The sequence below is a fragment of the Protomyctophum bolini genome (assembly GCF_963924005.1).
Source record: "Protomyctophum bolini genome assembly, chromosome: 1".
NCBI classification, from domain to species: domain Eukaryota; kingdom Metazoa; phylum Chordata; class Actinopteri; order Myctophiformes; family Myctophidae; genus Protomyctophum; species Protomyctophum bolini.
Window position 1 is genome coordinate 19,799,323 of NC_137862.1, and position 22,565 is coordinate 19,821,887.

Below are 22,565 nucleotides of genomic sequence, written 5' to 3' on the forward strand. Positions count from 1 at the left end.
TTGTCTTGAGACCTTGACTTATTTTAAAACCGCGTGATACGGGCATGCGGCAGACGATTTATTAATAGTGAGATTGTTTTAATTTGCTTATAAACGTCAAATAGTCGTATAATTAATTCTGGATTGAAATGATCACAGGACGAATGGTTAATAAAAAGTCAAAGTTAACTCGTTTATCGATATTATAGATAATGGTGGCGCCATCTAGTGTTAAAAGCCAATAGGGACATGATCCCTATTCTGAAGACATCAAACTTCACACAACTTGTTTTCCTAACAGCTTTATTTGACAAACAGAGAATGGCAGTATTTCTGTTACATGTATTTGAATAAGTGAATAAGTATTTAAATGTATTTAGCATAATTTGTAGCCATTATTAAACAGGCTGAATTGTTTGGCACTATAGTAACCTAGTTCATTTAGTTACATTAGAATTTGTATCCATTTCCAATAAAATAACTCAAAACTTTATAAAAAATAAAATAAAATAGTCTATTTACATGTTAAAATTGCATTCCAAGAAAATTAAACACAAAATTAGGCTACACAAAAATAACCATGATTTAGCAAAGCAAGAATGGTATAATTATTCACAATATAAATTCATTCATTGAATAGTTGAAGTCACAGGAGAACAAACATTTGATAATGTTAAAAACATGATGTAGCGGCCCATTTGTAATGATATCGACTGGCCTGAGGTCTAGTGGAGGAAGATTGAATTTTAAAAGCAGTCACACAGATCATATGAAATACCAATACCAAATGCAACTTCCATTTAAAAACCACAATGCATTTATAAAACGTTCAAACATACTGCAATGCAAAAATGTACAGTATATTAATGGAGGCTAGTTTATACAGAGGGCTTAAACTAGCCTCCAGTGTGATGCATGTGCTCAACACACAGTCAAAACCTTTGATTGAAAGCTACGTTTCTCACAGTAAAGCCTTAAAAGAGAAACAAACAAAGTACAGACACTAATTCATTTTCTTCTGTAAGGCTATGTTCTGTAGTAGCAGCCTTTACTTCCTCACATCTATGTGTTCAATGGACCAAATAAGAGGTTTGTTTTTCTGGATTTAGGATTTTAGTCATCGTACTCCACCCTGGATGGCTTGGAAGGCACCTTGGGGGGTTTGCGGTCGTCCTCGTCATATGGCTCATCGTAGCGATCATCTTTGTAGGAGCGGTCTCTGCGGTCATCATCATCGTAGCGGCGGTCGTCGTCGTAGCGACGTTCATCGTCATAGCGGCGGTCATCGTCACGGCGGCGGTCGTCGCGGTCATTATACTTATCACGTCGGTCGGAGTGGTCACTGCGCCGGTCGTCATAGTCGCTGCGGCGGTCGTCATAGTCGCTGCGGCGGTCGTATTCCCGCTCGCTTCGCTCTTCCTGTCGGCTGGAGGCGTTCCTCACACTGGACTCGTCACTCCGAACACTCTCAAGCCTGTCTACATGGGGTCTCTCTCCATTCTCAGGCTGCTCTTTGTCACGATACTCGCCTTCTTCACGAACCCTGGAGACGGAGCACAGACCAGTCAGGCATGTGGTAGTTGTGTGTGTGTATCAGAAACTGAATCCAAAGGAAAGCACGCACATCTCTAAAAACATTCAGGTGCTGAACAAAAAGATAAGTACAGGAGAAGGCGAAGTAGTCCGCAGTTCCGCACACTGTTTCGTAGCTTGTGGGAGCTACGAAACAGTGTGCGGAACTGCGGACTACTTCTCCTTCTCCTATTTGTGTATCAGCCCTGCCTGTATGCTGCCTGCCAAAAGCCTCATATCTAATTATCTAAAATCTGAATCCAGGTGGCAACATAAATTGTGTGCATGTTTTGTTAGCATGCCATACCCCATGGCAAAGTCCTCCTCTTTCTCCTTCTTGCGGCAACAGCAGCAGTAGATGACGATAATGAGTACAATTAAAGCTGCCACGGCCCCACCGATGATCCCCGCAGTAGAGCCAATGTTCATGGATGCTAAAGGAACGAAGCACAATGGAAACATCATGGCTTTTATAAAGTTAAAAAATATATATATGTTTCGGCTCAAGAGATTTTTTAAACTCAACTGAGCGAGTGCCTTAATTGGAACCTTTCTCAACCCTGTTTTGTCATACTTTGATGTCAGCCTACTACTAAAACAGAAGGAACTTAAATAGGTTTACCAAAAATAACTAATGCTGAACAATTCCAACTTCGTCAGCTTTTACCAGGGCAGAGCTTCCAGCAGCATTGTACCCCATGTCACCGACAGTATCTGACCAACCAGAGTGACTTAAATAAATGCAACCTTGTCTTATTGGCATCTACAATCTATCCTGATTACAGTAACAGGGACATACTAAATATTCACCCACATCCCACGTTAAATGATGCTTCTACAAACTACTTACTGCATTTGTGTGATTTGTCACATAAATACTGAATATAGAGGATAAAATGTATCCCTGAATACACCTGTAGCTACTATACTTTCAGGTGGTAGGGCTGCAACCAAAAGTAAAGGTGCATATTTTTCCTGGTAAACAGAAAATACATAATGGATGTAATGGCACAAGTGAGGCAGTCTTCACTACACAGCATAGGACAGAGGTTTTAAATTAGGTGGAGTTGCACTCACGTGGCATGACAGCAACGGTGACGTTGCAGGTTGCAGCGCGGATCTTGTTGCTAGAGGTACAAATGTAGTATCCAGAGCTTTCCTTGGTGAGATTAAAAAGAGACAAGATGCCTCCCTCTGAGAATGAGACAATTAGTTAGTGCCTGAATGTTATATTTCATGGTACAGTATATTCCTTTACTAAACAGTAAAATACTTAGTTATTTTAACCGACACAAACACACATGCACATTACACACAACTTACACAAGGTTTGTACTTACTATCAGTGGTCCTCGGGTCTGGAGCACGAGGTGTATCCCTGACATCCCGAGTTTCCCACTTATATGTTGGTTTTGGGGAGCCTTCTTCAGACACACAAGTCAGGTTGATGTTCTGGCCAAACTCTGCTGAACCCTCGATTTTACAGATGGGTTTGGATGGAGCCACTGGCAAAATGAAAAGAACCATTTCATGTGATTAATATGAGAGATTATGAGACAATCGGAGTGGGATGAGTGAATGAGGAGGGATTTGAGTATTACTTATGATTGATAAATGTAAATAATAAGTCACCTCAAATCTAATCCCATCCACATCTGAATTCATTGACTGCAACAAAATTAGGAATGGATTCACTTTGAATGTGATGGTGATTTAAAATACGGTACATTACGGGCCATTACCCAGTACTATCAATCGTGTGGTGGCAGCTGGCTTGCCCTCATCGTCCTTAGGGATCGACACTCGACACTCAAACACCCTGTTCTCTGCCAACGTGATCAAGCTCAGCTTCAGGTCGGCTTTTCCAGTTGCAATGTTATGGTCCAAAGTCACACGACCATTATACTTCTCTTTGATGTCAAGAGTCTTACTCGTGGAATAGTAGGTGAGGATCTGAGACTGTTGAATAGCAAGAAGAGCAGATCATTAAATAATTAACAATTCAAATCCTTGGCACAGGATTCAATCAAAAAAAGTTGACTATTCTGCCGTTATACCATTTTTTAGCGATGCCTATTGCCTAATGCCGATCCAGTGACTGGCCACGCGTGTATGTCTGCTGTACAAACAGCTGCAAATTGAGGTGTTGTTGAGTAGCCTGCACCGGTCAGTTCACACAGGTATCATTTTTAAATCATTAATCTGTAAAAACATATATAATTAATAATAATGAATGCAGGTCCTGAACCCAGTTGATGTCAGGTCTCTTCTGGGGATTAGACACCATTATGGAGCTAAAGCAGCATCTGCAGGCCTTACTCGCACAACAAAACACACACACACACACACACACACACACCTACCTCAGGCGCGCCAGGTTTGTCTCCCTCAGCAGTCCAACTGACAATAACGAGTGGGTTGGTGGGGTTCTTGGGCACGAATTTGCAGGGCAGGGTGATGTTGTCTCCTCTGGCAAACTCATACTCTTTTTGAGGAATTGTTACCTGGAGAGCCTCGGCCATTGACGCCACTGCAAACATAAAGGGAAACAGAGGTAAACATATAGCCTATACACATAGATCGTAGGCTATAATACAAATTGGCCTATAATACATTGGATAATGTGCTAGATGTCCCTCACATGAAGGCTGTTATCTCTCCAAGCCATCGAATCATCGGCCATTTCTCTTAATAGCCTATATTGAGGGGGATCGTTTGTTATTGAGTGGACGTGGCGTGCTATATGCCAACAAAATATCGTAAACGTCCTTTAAACAAATTATAACTAGACTAGGCGCGCACATGGGCTACACGGTTAGGCTATTCCTGCTGTGCTGTAGCATTTTGAATTCCAGTTCAACCACCCTCAGTTCAACAGGCCTACAGGCCAAGGCCTAACGGAACCCCCTCAACCAGTTTGTCAATAAGTGACAAACAGAATGTAGGCAAAAATGGTACCAACCTAAACATATCTTAGTAATAGCAGTGATTTAAACAGCCTGTATTAATGTTAGCAATCACCTCAGTCCTCATTATAGGCAACGGCTGTGAACTGTTGAGGTGCCAGTGTCATTTGCTTGCTAAAATTTACCAAATATCTTCAGTTCTAAAAGCATCAACAATTTAAACAAATAGGCCTACAACTTCATTGTTATTTGTAGCAATTATTTAAGTGTTATGGTGCAGCCATAGGTGTGGCGCACACATTTTGTATAGGCCTATATGAGACCACAACCAAGAACATGTTTAATTAATAGGTCTTGCCGGGGACCGCCGGAGCGGGACTTACCAAGGCTCAGTGCAAAACCAATCCGCATGATCCGCTGCATTATGGCCATATAGTTGATATTGGGTCAACCAGACCAAAATCACCAAATCGATCGACCCAGCTAGCGTCTTCACTTCCAACTCAAGCAGAGGTCTGCGCGACACGCCCGGTGCGTATTTGCATCGATACCTGCCTGGTGCGCCCACAGGTGCTGGGTGTGACCCAACGAATGACAACAACATCCGCCAATGACAGCGTCTGCTTCTTTATTTCTTTCTAGACAACATTCTTCAAACAGCCCTTGTCATGTTACAGCTTGCTCAGTCACCAGAATGCACATTTTACTACAACACTCCCATGTTTCACCCTGCACTTGTTTTGGAACATGTTAGGTAGTTTATATTTTTTTGTTTATGTTATTATTATTTTCGTTGATTGATTGATTGATTGATTTAATACTTTATTATAACAGTTTGCAAAAAAGAAGAAGAAACACAACACAACACAGCACAGCGGATACGCCTGTAGCCTATACGGATGCTAAAAGAATATAAACCCCCAAAAGCATGGATTATTTCCATTGAGGTCCTCCTGTGTATTCATGTTTCTGTCAAGTGTAACAATAAAACTAAATCTCATTATCAATAAACAAGGTTAGATATTAGGCTGCATCATAAGAACAAAACAAAATGTAGGCTATGCTGAACCAACATATATTTCACATTGCTTTTAAAACAATTAGCCTAATATTAAAGGAGAATTGAATTAGGCTACACCTATACAGAACTAACAAGTCAGGAAGCCAAGGTAAACCCTACTAGGCTACTACTGTATGTCTTTGGAAATAAGAGAAGCATCTGTCCAGTTAAACTGGTTTGACAAGGAATTTCCACACAACCCCCACCGCACGCGCACCTCCTCACAAAACAGAGAACAGGTATCCACATGTCTGCGTGAGAATGAAAAAAGGAAAAGAAAATCATTTTGAATTTGTGTTACTTTTGATCGATTGAAATATGTATTAACAGTTTGCAGAATTACAGTACATTTCAAGCATAACTCAATACAAATTTACAAGAGACGTACAAATAGACACTTCAATATAGCCAAAGAACAGAACAGGAATTCATCATAAAGGAGGTAAAAAAGGGAAAAGAAACATATATACAGTGAGGGGAAAAGGGGTACTCGAGGCTATCTTTATCACACATTTATTGATCACAAATAGGCCGGCCCTAATTAACTGTCTTATTTTATTTTATTATCACATTGTCTTCAGTGACTCTTTTCCACTGTTATTGTGTAGTGTAGCCCCCTCTAGTGGAAGTTGATCGTTACTGTTGTATGTCTCCAGCTAAACTTTGTTTATGAAGACATGCCTGGTAGTGGTAGAGATTATTTTTTGAAAGACATTTTTGAATTCAGTTTCTCTCATAGTGTCTCTGAGTTCTGCCAGTGACTGTACATTGTGACCCAGCAGGACCTCAACGGTTTCCTGGAAGCATGTCACCCATAGTTCGTCCATATAGTCTTATATTTTGATCTTCAGTAGAAGTCTGTATTTAAAGTCTGTAAAGGTTTTTTATGCATTTGTGTAACCAGAGGATATAGATACACACTAGAGTACTAGACGGACCACAGACTTATTATTAAAAATATACAATCTTTATTAGAAAATGCAAAATATAGATTTATTACGAGCAATTTATCACAAGGTTAATAATAAAAGTAGAGACAGATTAAATCACACAAGAACATAATCTTTCCCTATTACCAATAAAACCTACTCAGACTTAATTTAGTATATGGCTAAAGCAGTGACCACTCGTGACTCGTGAACACATCTGAAATGAAGTATTTTCTACTCTCCAGTTCTTCAACTTTCTTGTTACAGTCTGCACTGGGACACCGGACACGCCTTGTATATGTACTAGTTGTACATTCAAATGTCGACAAGCTTTGCGACAATATGATCGTTCCCCATCCATCCTTCCTCTTCGATGTGTCCCTTTTGACTGATACCTGTCCATTTAAACTCTAGACGGGCCTGCCCCAAAGTTATTTGTGCAGCTGCGCCTGGCAGCCGGTAAAAACTAGAGTTCTCAACAGGCCCAAAAATGAAGGCCCTACCTGGGCCCTCATCAAACCCTGTACATTCAATACAAAGCCCCCGCTGCCACCCTTAGATCTCCATGGAGCTGCACTGATCTGACAGTCCATATCTTGATCTGACCTCATCACACCCTGTACACTCAAGATAGACCACATATATGGCCAGTGCACGCTTTAAAGGGCGAGGTCGCTTCTTGCTCTCAGGCGTCTTACTGGTATAGCCTATTTCAACTAGGGTATGCATGTGACATCATCCCTGGAAGTTACTAGTCCGGCAGCCGAGGTGGACGGGTGGTAAATTTGGTATATAGTCTTTTTTATTGGCCTAAAATATTGTCTATATACATACATTCGTGAATCCACTTGCTGACCGACCGGCTGTCACTATTGGGCAATTATTTTATAGGGGTTTCTTGTGACCTTGTCAAAAATGTCAAACTTTCCTTTTGCTTTAAGTAGCATGTGACATGTAAAGCTAGGGGGTTTTCATGATTCTGAATCCATTCCAAGCATTAGTTTTGCACAAAATGCTAAAAACTGCCATAGCGTCATGACAAATGTGATGAGGTCAGCATATTTTGGGCACATAAGGGCAAGTGGCTATGGCTAGCTGCTTTTAGCCCAAGGAGTGTATTTTCTGCAAAACTAATGCTTCAGAATCATGAGCAAAAGCAATAGGAAAGTTTTACCTTTTTGCCTGCCTTAGGATGTTAATGATAGGGTCACAAGAAACCCCTATAAAAAAAAGATTCCCAATAGTGACAGCCGGGCAGCAAGTGGATTCATGAATGTATGTAGCCTATATAGACAATATAGGCCAATAAAAAAAGACTATAGGCCTATAGACTAATTTCCCACTTTAAACAAAAGAAGCCTGTTGCTGCCAGACTATACTGAATGGCCAAAAAAACCCTACTAAGTGGCAAAACACTAATTTCTGGCCTTGATAACCCATAAATCCAGACAGAAAAGTCCTATCTGATTGCATCAAACAACGTTCATCGTTAAACAATGTTAAACTCACTTTCACACTCACTTTGCCACTCGATTTGCGATTCAATGCATGCGCATACCCTCTATTAGGCCATTTTAGGGTATAGTATACCGGTATTCATCAGATTCAGTGCTGGCTGATGAAGGCTGTGTTGTGAACTTGTGAATCAATACCGCCCCCATCTGGCGGAGTCAGGTTACACATTGCCCAGAACCAACTGGAGTGAAAGATGTCCCCCCCCCCCCCCATCAGAACTGCTCCTCCACCTCTCCCTCCAACGACCACCACCCAAACATTCAACTGCATAACACGAGCCGTCCCGTCTGTGACTGAACTGAAATAAATGCACAGTCAACTGAAACTTTTACACTGCCCGGCTGCTGCCTTACACAAGTGCTAGTAGCAAGTGAATGTTTGAACTAGTGTGTGAATTCAAGCTTATTTGTATGTTACAGTCTGTGCCAGTTTTTGCTACCGTTGAGGAAAGAATCCATTAATTTATTAAGTTGTAAAATACTCAAACTTGAATACTGTAGGTCTCATGTTACTAGTTTACCACAATAGCATTGTCAAAAGATATGCAAGGGATTACGAATGGCTAGGTGGTCAATGTTGATAAATCACTGACATGGTGATTAGCCACAAGTTACCCCCACAGAGTGCAACACAGTCGAAAACAAGGAAGGGAGTGGTGATCCAATGGAATATTGGGTACTGCATAGTCTATTTCTCACTTCTAATGTGTTCGTTTACTTACATTTAGTTGTAAATGACATCGTGTTTGTTTACATGGCTGTCATGTTGGATAAAGCACAAAATCCAAGCAGCACAGCAGATGCTCTGAGGCTTTGATTAGGCAGCAGTCTGTTATAGAGCGGAGAGGTCATCATCAAGAAATAAGCATCTGCTAAATGCCTAAATTGTAAATTGTAACACAGCTGAATTCAGCGATTGATCAATCAGAATCAAGCATTCCAAGCCGTGTAATAAACATTAGTAATAACATTATATTGTATTATTCTACTGACCTTTACATCAGCATTACCAACCCTATGTACTGTTTAACTGCACAAAAAGTACTATCCCCTTAGCCTCAGAGCCGGAGGTAAAAAAAACTAAACATGCAACACAAGTACTTCTCAGTGAAATTTTATTCTACGTTTCTTGGCAGAACATTGCTTTGAATGATCAGTAACAGGAATGTAACTAGGTGCATTTGTGCATCTTAGCGTTAAGATTAGGAATGTCTAAGGAAATGTTGCAAAAGCAAGAAAAACGAATGGCAGCAGTTCAGGACGAATAGTGGGGAGATGTTCAGTGGTGGAAGAGACGTAGGTTGTGGTGCACCAGAGTGATGCCCTGCTCGTTACAGGCATTAATAACCACCTCGTCGGCTGCGGAGCCCGCTGGGGCAGCAATGTATTCAACACCACTCTACAGAGACAAGAGGGGTGGGGAAAATCAACAAAGGTCAGTTACACAACACAAGCCGCTATTTAGGGTTAAATCCCCCGTATTATAGAGCGTCGCAGTCCCGCCCCCTTTCAGAACGACGAGGGCCCAGGAAATAATTCCCCATAGACATTTCAAAAAGTATTTATTTAAATAAGTTTACGTGGCGGAGAAAGCCAACTCTTGTTGCGACAAAACAGGACAATAAACACAATGTTTTGGGCCGATCAAATAGTAAGAAGTGTTGTACGGTTAACCTGCCTTTTTTTTTCTTCTTACCAATTATTTGATCTGCCCAAAACATTGTGTTTATCGTCATGATTTGTCACAACAAGAGTTGGCTTTGTCCGCAGCGTACACGTCTTTAAATAAATACTTTTTGAAAAGTCTATGCGATTGTGACGCTCTATAGTAGTTAGACAGTCCATACTTGAGTAAAGGCATTCAAGATCACAGTAGAAGTACAGTACAATAAAGTTTTGTGAGATAGATTACAGTACAGGTATGAAAACAATAACAAATCTAATGTCTCATGCTCTGGACTATTCTTTGAGTGCCTGCAAATTGAGTTGCTTACCCGTTTAGCTCGGTCTACATTGTCTCTGAACGGGAAAAAAGCATCAGAGCTGAGAGCCACGGCCTGGAGAGAGCTTATCCAGTTCCTCTTTTCAGTCTCTGCCAGTGCCTCAGGAACCTCCTCAAACATAGACTTCCACAACTCCAGGTCCGGGCCCTGCCACCATTCAAAATATACTGTTAACACTTTTGCCTGGGAAATTTTCAGAATAAAATAAGGCGTTGCCTAGCAATGGCCGATGTAAAAAATTAATATATTTCAGCGATCCCGTTATCATTAAAAAAGGACCTAAAGACACACACCTTAGGCACCCTGCGGTTTTATTTGAGAGGACGTCTTTAGCAAGTGTTAAGACTCACACATCTTATCAAGTGTTAAATTCCAATACAAATGCTATGATTTGATTAAGGGGATATGTAATTATATCACAGTCAAAATGGAAAATGCCCTTCTTGGTGGTTAGCTGGCGGATCAGATCAAAGATGGCGCCATGTTGGAGCCAGGGAACAGTGCTGGCCAGAAAACAACCAGGCAACAAGTGGCTTCCTCGAGTCCGTTAGCACATCAGATCTGATCTGATGTGCTAACTAAATGAGCTCTGACTACGTTCACATCCAAGTGCAATAGACAAACCAGGACCGATTGTTCACATATCTCATCATCATGCTCTAATTTAATTTGGCCGTGACATAAATGAGTCTACTCTAGGACAAATTCTGTCTCGCTTGCCCATCCATTCTGTGAAGTATGTTTCTGTGTTCATGCGTGTTTGTTGGCCCCGTACTTCTCCGATGGTGCCACTGACATACTGGTCAATAGCGTTGGCCATTTCTGCCCGCTTCACACCACTGCGGAACTTCATGCCGAGAACACGTGGATGATGTCTCAGCCACCAGTTATCTGCTTTGTCGCCGGCAAGCCGAGTGCAGTGGATGCGAGACTGCTGACCTGCGCCAATGCCAATTACCTGTTGTTTTTTTTTTAAAGAAGAGGGGGGAAAAATACACACGATTTCTTTTTTTCCTTACTCCTCAGATTCCTTACCCTTTGATTAGACAAAGGCATCATTACGGTAATATGTACCTGTCCATCCTTTGCATAGCAGACAGAGTTGGACTGCGTGTACTTGACAGCAATGCTGGCCACGATGAGGTCTCTCACAGCGTTCTCAGAGAGCTGATTGGGACAAAGAAAGAAATAGGCTCATGATTGACAATACTGTAGACTGCCATGATAATGGCAATTATACAAAGGTCGTTTTGAGGAAGCAATCTGATTGGTTGAAATGGCTTTCTAGCCATGCGTTGTGAAAATTGTTAACACAAATCTTATTCATGAGGGTCCCTGGCACCAAATCTTTTCAAATGGGAGGTCTGCAGCCAAATACATGTTAATTTGGCCTGGGGTGCCTTGACATGAATGCGTTTTGAAAACCACTGCTGTACATGGAATCAAATACTCACTGAGCCCTTGGAAACAACGTTGCTGAAGCGCTCCTTATCAATGAGGGCTCCGTTTCTCTTTTGCTTGAGATAGAGACCAAACAACACTCTCACCTCAGTCTCATCAGGCACATAGTCTGGGTCCATCTAAGAGAGGAAGAATGCTCTTTAACAAAACACCACATCTCCAAATTAATAAACCACCATACAGGAAATCATCATTTTGTTTCCCACCTGAAGTACACAGTAGTTGCCGTTCTTCTTCTTAGAGAGGATCCTGAGGGCCTCTTCTTCATATCCAGGGGCAATGATGCCATCAGACACCTGAAATCAATCACCAGGCAGCAGCAGGTTGACACCTGCATAACCACTTTCTATGCAGTTTATTTTTCAATGCATTTGTAAGCCTGTCAAATTCCAATCCTGATAATGCATTTAGTTGCATACTAGTATGAACTAAATACAAATACATTGGACATATAGACTGAAGTAATTAAAGCGGGACATGTTTGGAATTGGAACAGCAGATTCAATAATATATAAGTACTAGTCCTTACCCGTTCTGAATATATGAATAGTTGTTTTTGACGCAAATTAATTTAATTAAGATGAATGTTAGAATGTTTGGCGTGTGTAATGCGGGGCAGATTGAGGTTGGAGGACAGGGCTGCGCGGCATTAGGTTCCGTGAGGCTGTTCGTGCATCGTGAGGAGGCGCACAAAGAAAGCAGCTGTCTTGCTCTATGCTAAGGAAGTATTCTGAAAGACAGCGACCGAGTGAAATAGACAGCGGGCGAGCGACCGCTAAATTAATAGATGGATTCCGATATTAACCTGTGGGCCACATTAAGTGAAGGTGGGGGCCACATGTGGGCCCCGGGCCGCCAGTTGCACATGTATGGTCTAGGTAGGACAATGAACATAATGAAATCTAACCTCTCTGGATATGATCCTGGCGGTGGGGACATCACACACATCTGAGAGAGCAATGAAGTCTCCAAAAGATGACATCCTGTCTGAACCTAAAGGAGAGTCAGGATAAGTTCAAAACAGGAATACCGGTACACAAAACAAAAAGGTCTGCTGAAGTAGCCAGCGCTCTACATTTTAGAGCTGGAACGAAATATAATTTTGGTTGATATATTGGTTATATATAAGTTCTTTGACAACACAGTTATCTATCAATTATTTGTTTTTGCGTATATGTTGTCATATGACAAAAATCTGGCATCGCTCTGGCTCTATTAGATTTGGTATTTTCTGACCTCTAGCCCTGGCGTAAGCTGTGGCCAGCGGTGTGAGGTCCTTCAGCAAATCATTCACCATGCACACTTTGGCTTCCTCCTCACTAAGAGGAACTCCCACAGCAGCACCTTTACCGCAAAAGGAAGAAATGCATGAATTTATTTACTGAATGTCTTCCATTAGTAATATGCATCTTTGCTTATAGGGTGAAATGTGCACTTCTCTCAGAGGATAATAATTAAGATTGAGGTTTGTTTGTCTCCAACACACATGCATGCCATTGCCAGCGTTTATCTTACCAGCTGGGCTGACATGTTTGAAGGAGGCTGCAGCAGCCATGCGCAAGGCTGTCTTTAATTCTCTGACCAGTTGCCAGGCATTGAGTGCATCACACAGGTTGATAAAGCCAGGAGAGCCATTGACCACTAGGAAAGGGAATGATAATGACATTTAAGATTTTAACTTTTTTTTTTTTCTAAGCAAAGTTTAGTTTTTAAGTTTGGTGCACTGAACAGAAACACAGGTACATTTGAGTCCATACTGTACCTGTGAGGGGGAGAGAAGGCCGCAGTGTGTACAGCTGAGCAGGTGCTTGGTGGGGGTTCATGCCATAGCGTAGGGACAGCTGGGAAACCCCACAGCTATACTGGCCACGGAAGTACTCGGAGATGGCATCATCGTACTGTGCCGTGTGCGTAAAGGCCTGAGTAGGAAAGCATAGAACGTTTTCTGTTCACAAAGAACAGGCTGACGAAAAGTATTGTGGTCTACAGCTGAGGCTGTAGTATCAATGTATCAACTTTTAGTCATTTGATATTACCAGTTGGTGATTTAGCTTAGACAGACGGGTTTGTTACAAATAAATTGCTTCTCTGTTGTGTACCATTTATACAGATTATAGGCCAAATTAGCAGGGGGGTGGACAGAGTTAAAATGTATCCATTCTGCTCAACATGCAGCTTATGGCTAAACCAAGAGGTGAAAGGTCAGAGGTAGAAAGGCAGGAGATAAACTGGCTCTACACTAGCGATAAAGTTCTGTCTAGGACTTTGGTTTGCTCCCCCCCCTCACTCTAGGGCAAACACAATAAAAAAATAGAGTAAATGAAGAGGGGGGCTAAAATTCCTCAGGGTCAGTCGGTGCACCTTATGACTGAGGTCCATCCATGATAAAAGTCTCAGTAGTATTACTTGGTCACAATTGATTATTTGAAGGCAGACCAAATTCACTGACTTTTGAACCAGAGCCACTGACCTACTTAAGTTTCTGAATTTCTATAGTGCCTTTTATCCAAAGCACGGTACAATGTGCATTACACACACACAATCTGCAGGTTCAAAGTTCCCCTTTAAAAAAATCTCCTCTTGCATGAAAATATGCCAAAGCAATGACAAAGACTGAAGATAAAAACAAAGACAACATTTTAACAGTTTCAATGTTGTTACTTTGAGGGCCAACGTCCTGCGTGTTTCATGGGTTGTATCATTGCCTTCTGAACCCTCCATCTCTGTGGCAACCAATGAGTAGTCAGCAGGGTCACACACAATAGTGACACGGGCATGGTTCTTAGCTGCTGCTCTGAGCAGAGTCACACCACCTAGGAACACAGAACACACAACATTATATCCATCTATACATACAATTGAGAAGTTGTACACGCTGTGCACGCACAACTTCGTGCACAGTTCGGGTTGCCAAGTCATAGACCGTCACGTATGCAGAGTAAGCGGAAATTATGTTTTCACCTGTGATAAGTCACTGACTTTACCTCTGTGTTTACAACCACGCACAGCTTTACTTTCCCACAGCAGGGCCAGCTTTTGCCGTTTCCCTTTCTATGATGCGATTGAGCACAGAAACATGGTCCGTGGCCAAAGACACATCGCTGTCTGCCTTCGTTCAAAATGTACACTTTGTGTGTGTCTAACTCGGAGACACGATATTCACTGAGAAACAATGCAGCATTAGACGTGAGCACGCCACAGGCGTGAAAGCTTCTAGTGCAGTACAAGCTCACATGCATCTCTTTATACATCACTACTCACCAATATCAATCTGCTCCACAGCATCTTCCACTGCAACATTGGGGCTAGAGATAGTCTTCACAAATGGATAGAGGTTACACACCACAACCCTGTAAGGACCAATGGATAGAGGTTACACACCACAACCCTGTAAGGACCGGCACAAACAGAGTTTACACTTATATTGTGCTACAACACGTAGTTTTAAGTAAGGAATAATGAACAGCGAGCGAGGCAGAAATGATTTGAGCTGTGATTGGCCAATACAAATTGTGCATTCAATGGAGAATCTACTGGTGTTTTGCATGTTAAAGCTGCTCCACCATTGTTGTGTGGAGCTGTTCACAATACATTGAATCCTCCAATCATTGAGGTGCAAAAGTGCAAACATTTCTCAGCAGAGGTGCAATAATCAACATGGTCCAATCCAGAAAATGTTTCCCCATGTTGTCACAGTTCTTTCAGATTTTAGCTTAGGAAGGGATATTCATGTTCAGGAATACCGACACGATCATCATCAAAATGTTGTCCAACTTTGTTAGATGTCCATTTTAGTGAGAACTCTGAATAAAGTGAATCAGTTAAAAAAGCCATTGAGACTTATGGGGTCACGTGATAATATTACTCAAACAAGCAACCAACCTGATAACCCACCCTCCTCCACATGCACTCATCAAACAAAGAAGCTCCTGTATGGATCGGTTACCTCAAGGTTCCCAAACGTATGTGGATCAGGCAGGGCTCGCTTAAAAATCTCGAAAGGTTTTGGTGGCCCACCGTGAACCATGTTTTTCTATTGTGTTCCGGATTGGATCAATGGAAACCATAATAGTTCTTATTTATCAGTATCACAACATAAGAGTTTTAAAGAAAGAATACTGTAATTTTCTTACAATTAATTCAGCAATATTAATGTTATATTATGCTTAAAATGTTAGTGTTTTGCATATTATCCCATTGAAACCGGGAAAGTATCTGTAATTTTGTATTTTTGCGATGGCTATTCAAAAATATTCAAACTCACAGCGTGGCACAAAGTGCCACGCTGTGAGTTTGAATATTTTGGCTTGTACATCTGCCATTTATTTTCAAATCTTGAAAGAACTACTGGTTTAGAAAGTATTCGTAGAATTGGCATCGGGTCTTAATTGGTTATTTGGCACTTCCAATATCCTCACCCGGGATTCCCACAAGTTGGGAATGGGCCTACTCTAGGGCTTAACAAGAAGAGTCACAAGGTGTGCTTGTAGGGGCAGCAGTCTTTCAATTAACCACTAAGTTAATTTGTTAGGCATGCCTCCGTGACTCAACACCACAGCCAGTACTCCGCTACCAACTTTGCTCAAGATCTAATTGTGATACACCAAGATCACATGTTTGACATGAGTGTCTATTTTATAGTGCTTTCCCCACACTCTCAATGTAATATACCCAACATATCCATCCACGCTTTCAATGTTGTGGATCAATCAACCGTTTCAATGTGTTATACTTAAATACTTATGAGCTAGCTGTCAAAGAACCTGCGTTTAATATCAGAGAAGATTATGCCGAAAGAGCAGACCGTTTTACAGAGAGCATTGAAGTTCTACCTGACCAAGCTGTATCCCAGCTTCTCCATGTCTGCTGTGTCCGACTGGGTGTCCCTGGCCAGTATACCTGCATGGACTGCAGGATGCAGAGTCTTCACCCGGCCTCCCAGCATCTCTGGGTGTCCAGTCAGCTCTGACACATCCCTGCAACAAAATGGGAGAAACTATGATCTTCTATTTTTACATTATTCCCCCATCTTTTTTGCTCAATTCAAACGACCTTCTATAATACCTTTCTTTTGCGAAAAGTACACAACTACCCTTGTTATGCCTTGCCACAGCCCACAGATCATCAAAGTGACTTCCACTGGCCACTGATTGGCAGTCAAGTTTATTCATACTGTATGCCTACCTTACTAACGGTAGGCTACCACCATATAGTTTATAAAATATGAACATATGAGTCATGACTCATGATGACCCACCTTACAATCAGTCCAGCATCACGCAGAGCTTTCGCTGTGCCACCAGAAGCAACCAAAGACAGACCCACGTTAACCAGTCTTTTGGCAAAGTCGAGCAGTCCGGTCTTGTCTGAAACGCTCAAAAGTGCTGCGGTAGTTGTCAGATGAAACAGAGAGAGAGAGAGAGAGATGTGTAAGTTTACAGGATGTGAAGTTTAAAGACGTGAGCAACTTTCACAAGCCAGCCACGTTTTGCGTCTGTGCAGGCTAACATTAGCCACTGCCTCTTTACTCATCACGATGCAGGCCTACAGTTTCACGTTTTATAGACGACAAAAAAATAACAAATAACAAATAACTCTCAATTACAGAACTTACCAAGTTGGGAGCAGGCCATGTTTTCACAGTTGCAAGTTGCAGAGATGTCGAGCAGCTTTCAGGACAGCAAAGAGTGAGATTCAGTTTCAGCAGGATGGTAAGGAGGAGATTGAGGCACTGCAGTGAATGTACACACACTTACTTCAAAAGAAGAATGGACCGCCCTTGTGACGTTGGGTCTACGGACGGCCCCTGGGGAATACACGAGGGTGTCGCTTGTCGCTTTCCCAAATGAACAGATCTATAAGCGAACCAAGGAACCAAGGAACAACGTGTTAAACGACACCCTCTAGCGATTAAGTTACGCTATTACATGCATTTAGACGGGTCATTCAACGTATCAAATGCGCATTTCCCATACTAATATGCGCAATACACAGTGTATTGCGCATGGATGTGTATTATACACAGTTTATTATATTGTTGAAGAAAAATTATCTACCTTAGCAGAGTTGACCTGAGATAGAAATGAAAAATATTACTTTGACGTAGCAATTAAGCCACTTAAAGTTATCACACAGCCTAATGATGTAGGTTGCAAATCAAGTTTATTTAAACCCTTATTATAGGCTACACTTTGCAAGTTGTAAATGATTAATGAAAGAAAAAGTGTGTGGATTGGCCTACGTGTTAATATATAGGCCTAATTCCATAAATATTATTACTAATACAGTTAATAACACAGTTAATAACACAGTTAATAAATAATCAATCAATCAATGCCTTTGCATCAATTGGCATTAGAGCTACAATCATAATGCTGCTCCATCACTTGGGATGTGTGTGTGTGTGTGTGTGTGTGTGTGTGTGTGTGTGTGTGTGTGTGTGTGTGTGTGTGTGTGTGTGTGTGTGTGTGTGTGTGTGTGTGTGTGTGTGTGCGTGCGTGTGTGTGCGTCCGTGCGTGTAAATTGTAGGCCTTGTGTCCAATTTTGTTATTATAGTATTCTATTTAAATAATAAATGAACCTAGAATGAACCACTACATCAATGGCCTATACGTTCAAAGATTCCTTTGCCACAAGAGGGCAGATATGGACCTTGTTATTTTTCCATACAAACTGCCTCGTTGATGCGTTAACTGCTTCGTTTTAAAACAAAACAAAAATTGTCATCATGGACAATTATGATATATCAAGCTTACAGCAACACTTTCACCATATAGCATAGGAAACGGGGAACAATATAGCTGACCTTCGTCGCATGGTGTCTTAGTTGTATTGTTGATGATTAATCACATCTATTTAAATCAATTGACTAGCTAATTTAATGCACTTTGAATGCCGCAACCCGTGACTTAGCCTACACCATGGCATGGCCTATCAAATAAATTAATAAATATATAGGCTATATACAAGGCCTATTTAAATACAGAGAGAGAGAGAGAGAGAGAGAGAGAGAGAGAGAGAGAGAGAGAGAGGGGGGGGGGGGGGGGGGATCAGCGTTTTGGGGATGGTGTACACAGGTGTATTACCGTGTATAGCTTATAGTTTCATTTAAAATGCGTTGGATTTCAATGCTTTTGTTGACTATAGGCTATATCATGAGTGCATCATACAGTAGGCCTATAGGCTGTAGGTGTTGGCTGCGTCAAGGAAAGAGTGACATTGGGCCAATATGATCATTGAATCATTCAAGCACCTTTCAGAAACAATAAATGGCTCTAGTGAATGCACAAATTGCTTACTGTTAGGAGGTATAGGCCACGCCTTTTCCATAAACTTTATTGCCAAAACTTGGCCTTTTTCATGCATTCGAACAGCGGTTAAAGTCGGACAGATGCGAATTTATGGTGTCCCGTCACTCATTCGCCTTACCTAGCCATTAGCTTAAGTGACACGACAAGGCCGGGGAAAACCTAAACCAATACGTGTGATTACTTTAAAAGATCCGACAATCTGTTCATATTTCCGTAATGAGCCCGACATTTTGCTGATTGATTAAACTACAGGGTGTAAATATTTTAAGGGGTCGTGGTGTATATTGTCCCTGATTTATAATCCAACAAAGTAAAAAGAGGCCCATTTATTTATTTAAATATGAAAATGGGTTTTCTGGTAACCACTTTGTTTGTCGGCCTGATGACTGGAGGACTCACGGGTCGAGCTGACATCTTAGGGGTGACTTGAGTGATTGTTACACAGTTATAGACAGTGCAACATTGCGCGCGCGCGCGCGCACACACACACACACAGTGACACACACACACACACACACACACACACACACACACACACGCGCACGCACACACACACACACACACACACACACACACACACACACACACACACACACACACACACACACACACACACACACACACACACACACACACACACACACACACAATATCAGATGATTGCATTATTGGTTAAAAAAAATAGACCCAGAGGCATCCCGTCAGCATTTCTGTCGGCCTTGCAAGAAAACTGACATTATTATCACCGCTATAGCTGGAATTTATGCTGGGATTTTTTTAATCAACATGCCAGGTGTGTTCATTAAATTAGAATTGAGAAACCAAATGATCTTCATATAATTTGTCTATACTGCCTTATCAATTAACTTGAAGTCTGCACTGTGTCAGAAGGCCATATATATAAGGGAGCTGGTGGCATTTGTCACATAGCTGACATGTCACATCTAAATGAGATTCTGTTGATTTATATGATTTTTCATCAGCCAAATTAAAAACTGTGCAGTTTGAGGGCATTTAGCGCTCATGCTGATTACATATAGTGCTATATATATTCATCCCCTTTAGGATCACCAATTCTGCAGAGTTAAAGATGCATTCAGGTATAACCTTGAGACATGTTTGATCCTATTTCTCTTCTTAGATGTTGAGTCTAAAACAAACAAACCATGCAACAATGAATAACAAATTCACAAATTACTCCTGGGTTAAAATGGTCTCCAGACCAATATAATAATTTTAATAGCACAAAATCAATTTTATAGAAATGAAGTATAATGCCAGGTGGAGCCAGGTATATAGACCTAGACCAATTCCTTTCTGTGAAATTTACATTTTATTCTAAAATTCTAAAAGAACTGGAGATTGCACTTAGATGCTAAAGCATTGAGAGATAGACTGAATTGTGAGTCTATTGAACATGCAAAATATAATTTAGACCTAGACCAATTCCTTTCTGTGAATTTTACATTTTATTCTAAAATTCTAAAAGAACTGGAGATTGCACTTAGAGACTGAATTGTGAGTCTATTGAACATGCAAAATATCATCTTATTTTAAATATTATATTAAATTATAAAATGTAATTTTGTCCATGTATGCAGAGCATGAATGTTAATATACAATAACTTATACAATTGAGGTGCTTGTAGCAGGCATGCGCAATGGTAAATCAGTGATGATTTTATTCCAAGGTGGAAATATGTTGGACAAGTATGTATGGCAAAGTAAACTGCAGCTTAATTGTGAAGTATTTTTAAGAAAGGTGAAATGTGACATTGTAGCCTGGGATGCCATATAGCTGCTTGGCTATATATATTTGTTTTAATGTCTTTCTTAAAAAAGAGAAAAGCAGAACAAAACTAAAGAGTAAAAACGGAGAGTAGGGTATAAAGAATACATTATTTCCTCGACCTCTATAGCCTATTTCAACAATTTTAGCGTCTGCACGCTATCATCCTCTCTTCGTTTTGCAACCACTACAAAGTCACCAAACAAAAGACTCAGATTTGTTTCAAGGCACTGCAGCAATAAACATCTCTGCCTTGTTTTCTTTCACAAGACATGCCGGTGTCTGCCCGGCCAGTTAAGAATACATTTAATCACAATATAAATATGTAGCCGTGGTCCGGAGAGGGGACATGAGTGCTGTGTCCTCCAATCTGCTATTTAAACGGCCCTTACATGGGCAGCCAATAAAACGCCCCACTTTGGTCACACAAACTCATCATCCTATTTCTCCTGGAAATTAAAATGGCCCCATGTGACATCACCATCAGGCGCTGATTACTTTACATCCATTCATTAACTTAATCATTTGGCTATCAGTAAACCCAACCCAAGTAATTCATATCTGAGTGCCTTGGCTATAAATTAAAACCATGCAGATAGGCTATAGCAGCCTAATATGGCATGAATGTGCTGCCTGCTCTTTGCTCTCTTTGAGATTAGTTTAGACAAGATAGAGCTGAGATCTGAAGAAAAAGATGAGCTCTTGTGAAAATGTCCTTGGTGACATTGTGTGTGTGTGTGTGTGTGTGTGTGTGTGTGTGTGTGTGTGTGTGTGTGTGTGTGTGTGTGTGTGTGTGTGTGTGTGTGTGTGTGTGTGTGTGTGTGTGTGTGTGTGTGTGTGTTGGGGGTTCAATTCAATTCAAAAAATTAGAATGGCTGTCCTTTTTGTTTAAATCTCAGTGGCCTTGTGGTTAGACTAGAGTGTCCGCCTTGGGAGGTCAGGTCAGGTTTCAATTCCTCGCTGAGTCCCTGTGTATGCCACTCTGCTTTGCATTCAGAGACAGAGTCCCTGCAACATATAGTGTCGTCCAGGGGTTATACTTGTACATCAAGCTGTCTTACGAACCATGATACAGATGCAGGAGATAGTCCACATGGCTCAGAACGGTGGGTTCTTAAGGCTATTTATTGTTGTTGATGTTGTGACAACCCTGTTGTCTTTTGTGTCTAATCTGTTTCTATGTTTCAGTGTGATTGCAGACAGTAGAGTATAGGGTCATCAGTCTGTTCCACCTGTAGGTATACTAGGTCCCTCTCTGAGGCTGCTCTCGTCATGCAGCACTTTTCACACACACTACATGCTACACTCATCCATACACTGCATACAGCACAGTGTGATATTACTGAGTTTATACATTGTTTAATTTTACTGTTTGTGTGAGCTTCCTGCTTTATTACAAGCTGAGCCACTTGTAACAAATGGGGGCTCGTCTTCATCTTTGAGGACATTAATGGACGTCTGGTATAGGGTATAGCTTTTCCTAGATTTATGGTTAATTTGGTTGGCTGGCTGCACTTAGGTGTCTATTGGTTGTTAGTTGTAGGGGCTGTGTGCAGCAGCTAGACACAAATGAGGAAGGTCCACAAACACTTACAAATTATTTGACAGTTGATTGTCCCAGGAAGAGGCTGATTTAGAGTAATAAATTGTTCCTATTGTGGGCTGATGTTAACTTTCACAGTCACCTTTCCATGTAGTGTTGAGCAACATGGCACCATGGGGCTTGTTTTATTTACACATTTTGTTTGTGTGCGTAACTAACACAACTAGCCTATATTGCAGGGCATTGGGTACACGTTTATCAGGTCAGTATAACAGGGGATTCACCGGGTCAGTGGGCTTGTGTTTAAAACACCCATTGTGAGATGCACGACGAGGGTGGTAGATTTTGTTAGGCCAGGGAAGAGGTACTGCAGACGAGGGTTAGAAAAAACAACAAAAAGACAACAACTCAAGGTTCAATAGTTAAGGTTAGTTTGGTTTAGCCTTAGTTAATGATGAGTTGTCTGGTGTTTTAAGGACGACTATACTAGAGATTTCTA

General features: G+C 41.2%; 2 protein-coding genes across 2 annotated transcripts; both read right to left on the reverse strand.

The window, feature by feature from the left end:
• Positions 1-271: 271 nt before the first annotated feature.
• On the reverse strand, positions 272-5,041 carry gpa33a (glycoprotein A33 (transmembrane), paralog a). Its single transcript, XM_080763268.1, has 7 exons — positions 4,841-5,041; positions 3,915-4,081; positions 3,294-3,510; positions 2,892-3,056; positions 2,629-2,745; positions 1,859-1,985; positions 272-1,522 (listed from the first exon to the last, which is right to left on the reverse strand). The coding sequence occupies exons 1-7, from the start codon at positions 4,887-4,889 to the stop codon at positions 1,093-1,095; spliced, it is 1,272 nt and encodes a 423-aa protein (XP_080619394.1). The 5' UTR covers positions 4,890-5,041; the 3' UTR covers positions 272-1,092.
• A 3,606-nt stretch (positions 5,042-8,647) lies between these two features.
• On the reverse strand, positions 8,648-17,269 carry atic (5-aminoimidazole-4-carboxamide ribonucleotide formyltransferase/IMP cyclohydrolase). Its single transcript, XM_080788552.1, has 15 exons — positions 17,039-17,269; positions 16,682-16,808; positions 16,257-16,400; positions 14,686-14,774; positions 14,086-14,237; positions 13,187-13,343; positions 12,940-13,065; positions 12,661-12,768; positions 12,332-12,417; positions 11,631-11,720; positions 11,418-11,543; positions 11,038-11,130; positions 10,739-10,921; positions 9,955-10,110; positions 8,648-9,359 (listed from the first exon to the last, which is right to left on the reverse strand). Exons 1-15 carry the CDS (start codon positions 17,055-17,057, stop codon positions 9,240-9,242), a joined length of 1,776 nt encoding a protein of 591 aa, XP_080644678.1. The 5' UTR covers positions 17,058-17,269; the 3' UTR covers positions 8,648-9,239.
• Positions 17,270-22,565: the final 5,296 nt, after the last annotated feature.

What these genes read in the sequence shown, in the direction of transcription:
- gpa33a (XM_080763268.1), bottom strand. Translation starts at nt 4,889, where the DNA reads ATGGCCATAATGCAGCGGATCATGCGGATTGGTTTTGCACTGAGCCTT. An exon ending in ACAAACCTGGCGCGCCTGAG is followed by an intron (nt 3,511 to 3,914) that starts GTAGGTGTGTGT and finishes GCTATTCAACAG; the next exon opens with TCTCAGATCCTCACCTACTA. An exon ending in AGACCCGAGGACCACTGATA is followed by an intron (nt 2,746 to 2,891) that starts GTAAGTACAAAC and finishes TCTCATTCTCAG; the next exon opens with AGGGAGGCATCTTGTCTCTT.
- atic (XM_080788552.1), bottom strand. An exon ending in GCTATGCAAAGGATGGACAG is followed by an intron (nt 10,922 to 11,037) that starts GTACATATTACC and finishes AAAAAACAACAG; the next exon opens with GTAATTGGCATTGGCGCAGG. An exon ending in TCAGTGGCACCATCGGAGAA is followed by an intron (nt 10,111 to 10,738) that starts GTACGGGGCCAA and finishes GAATGGTGGCAG; the next exon opens with GGCCCGGACCTGGAGTTGTG.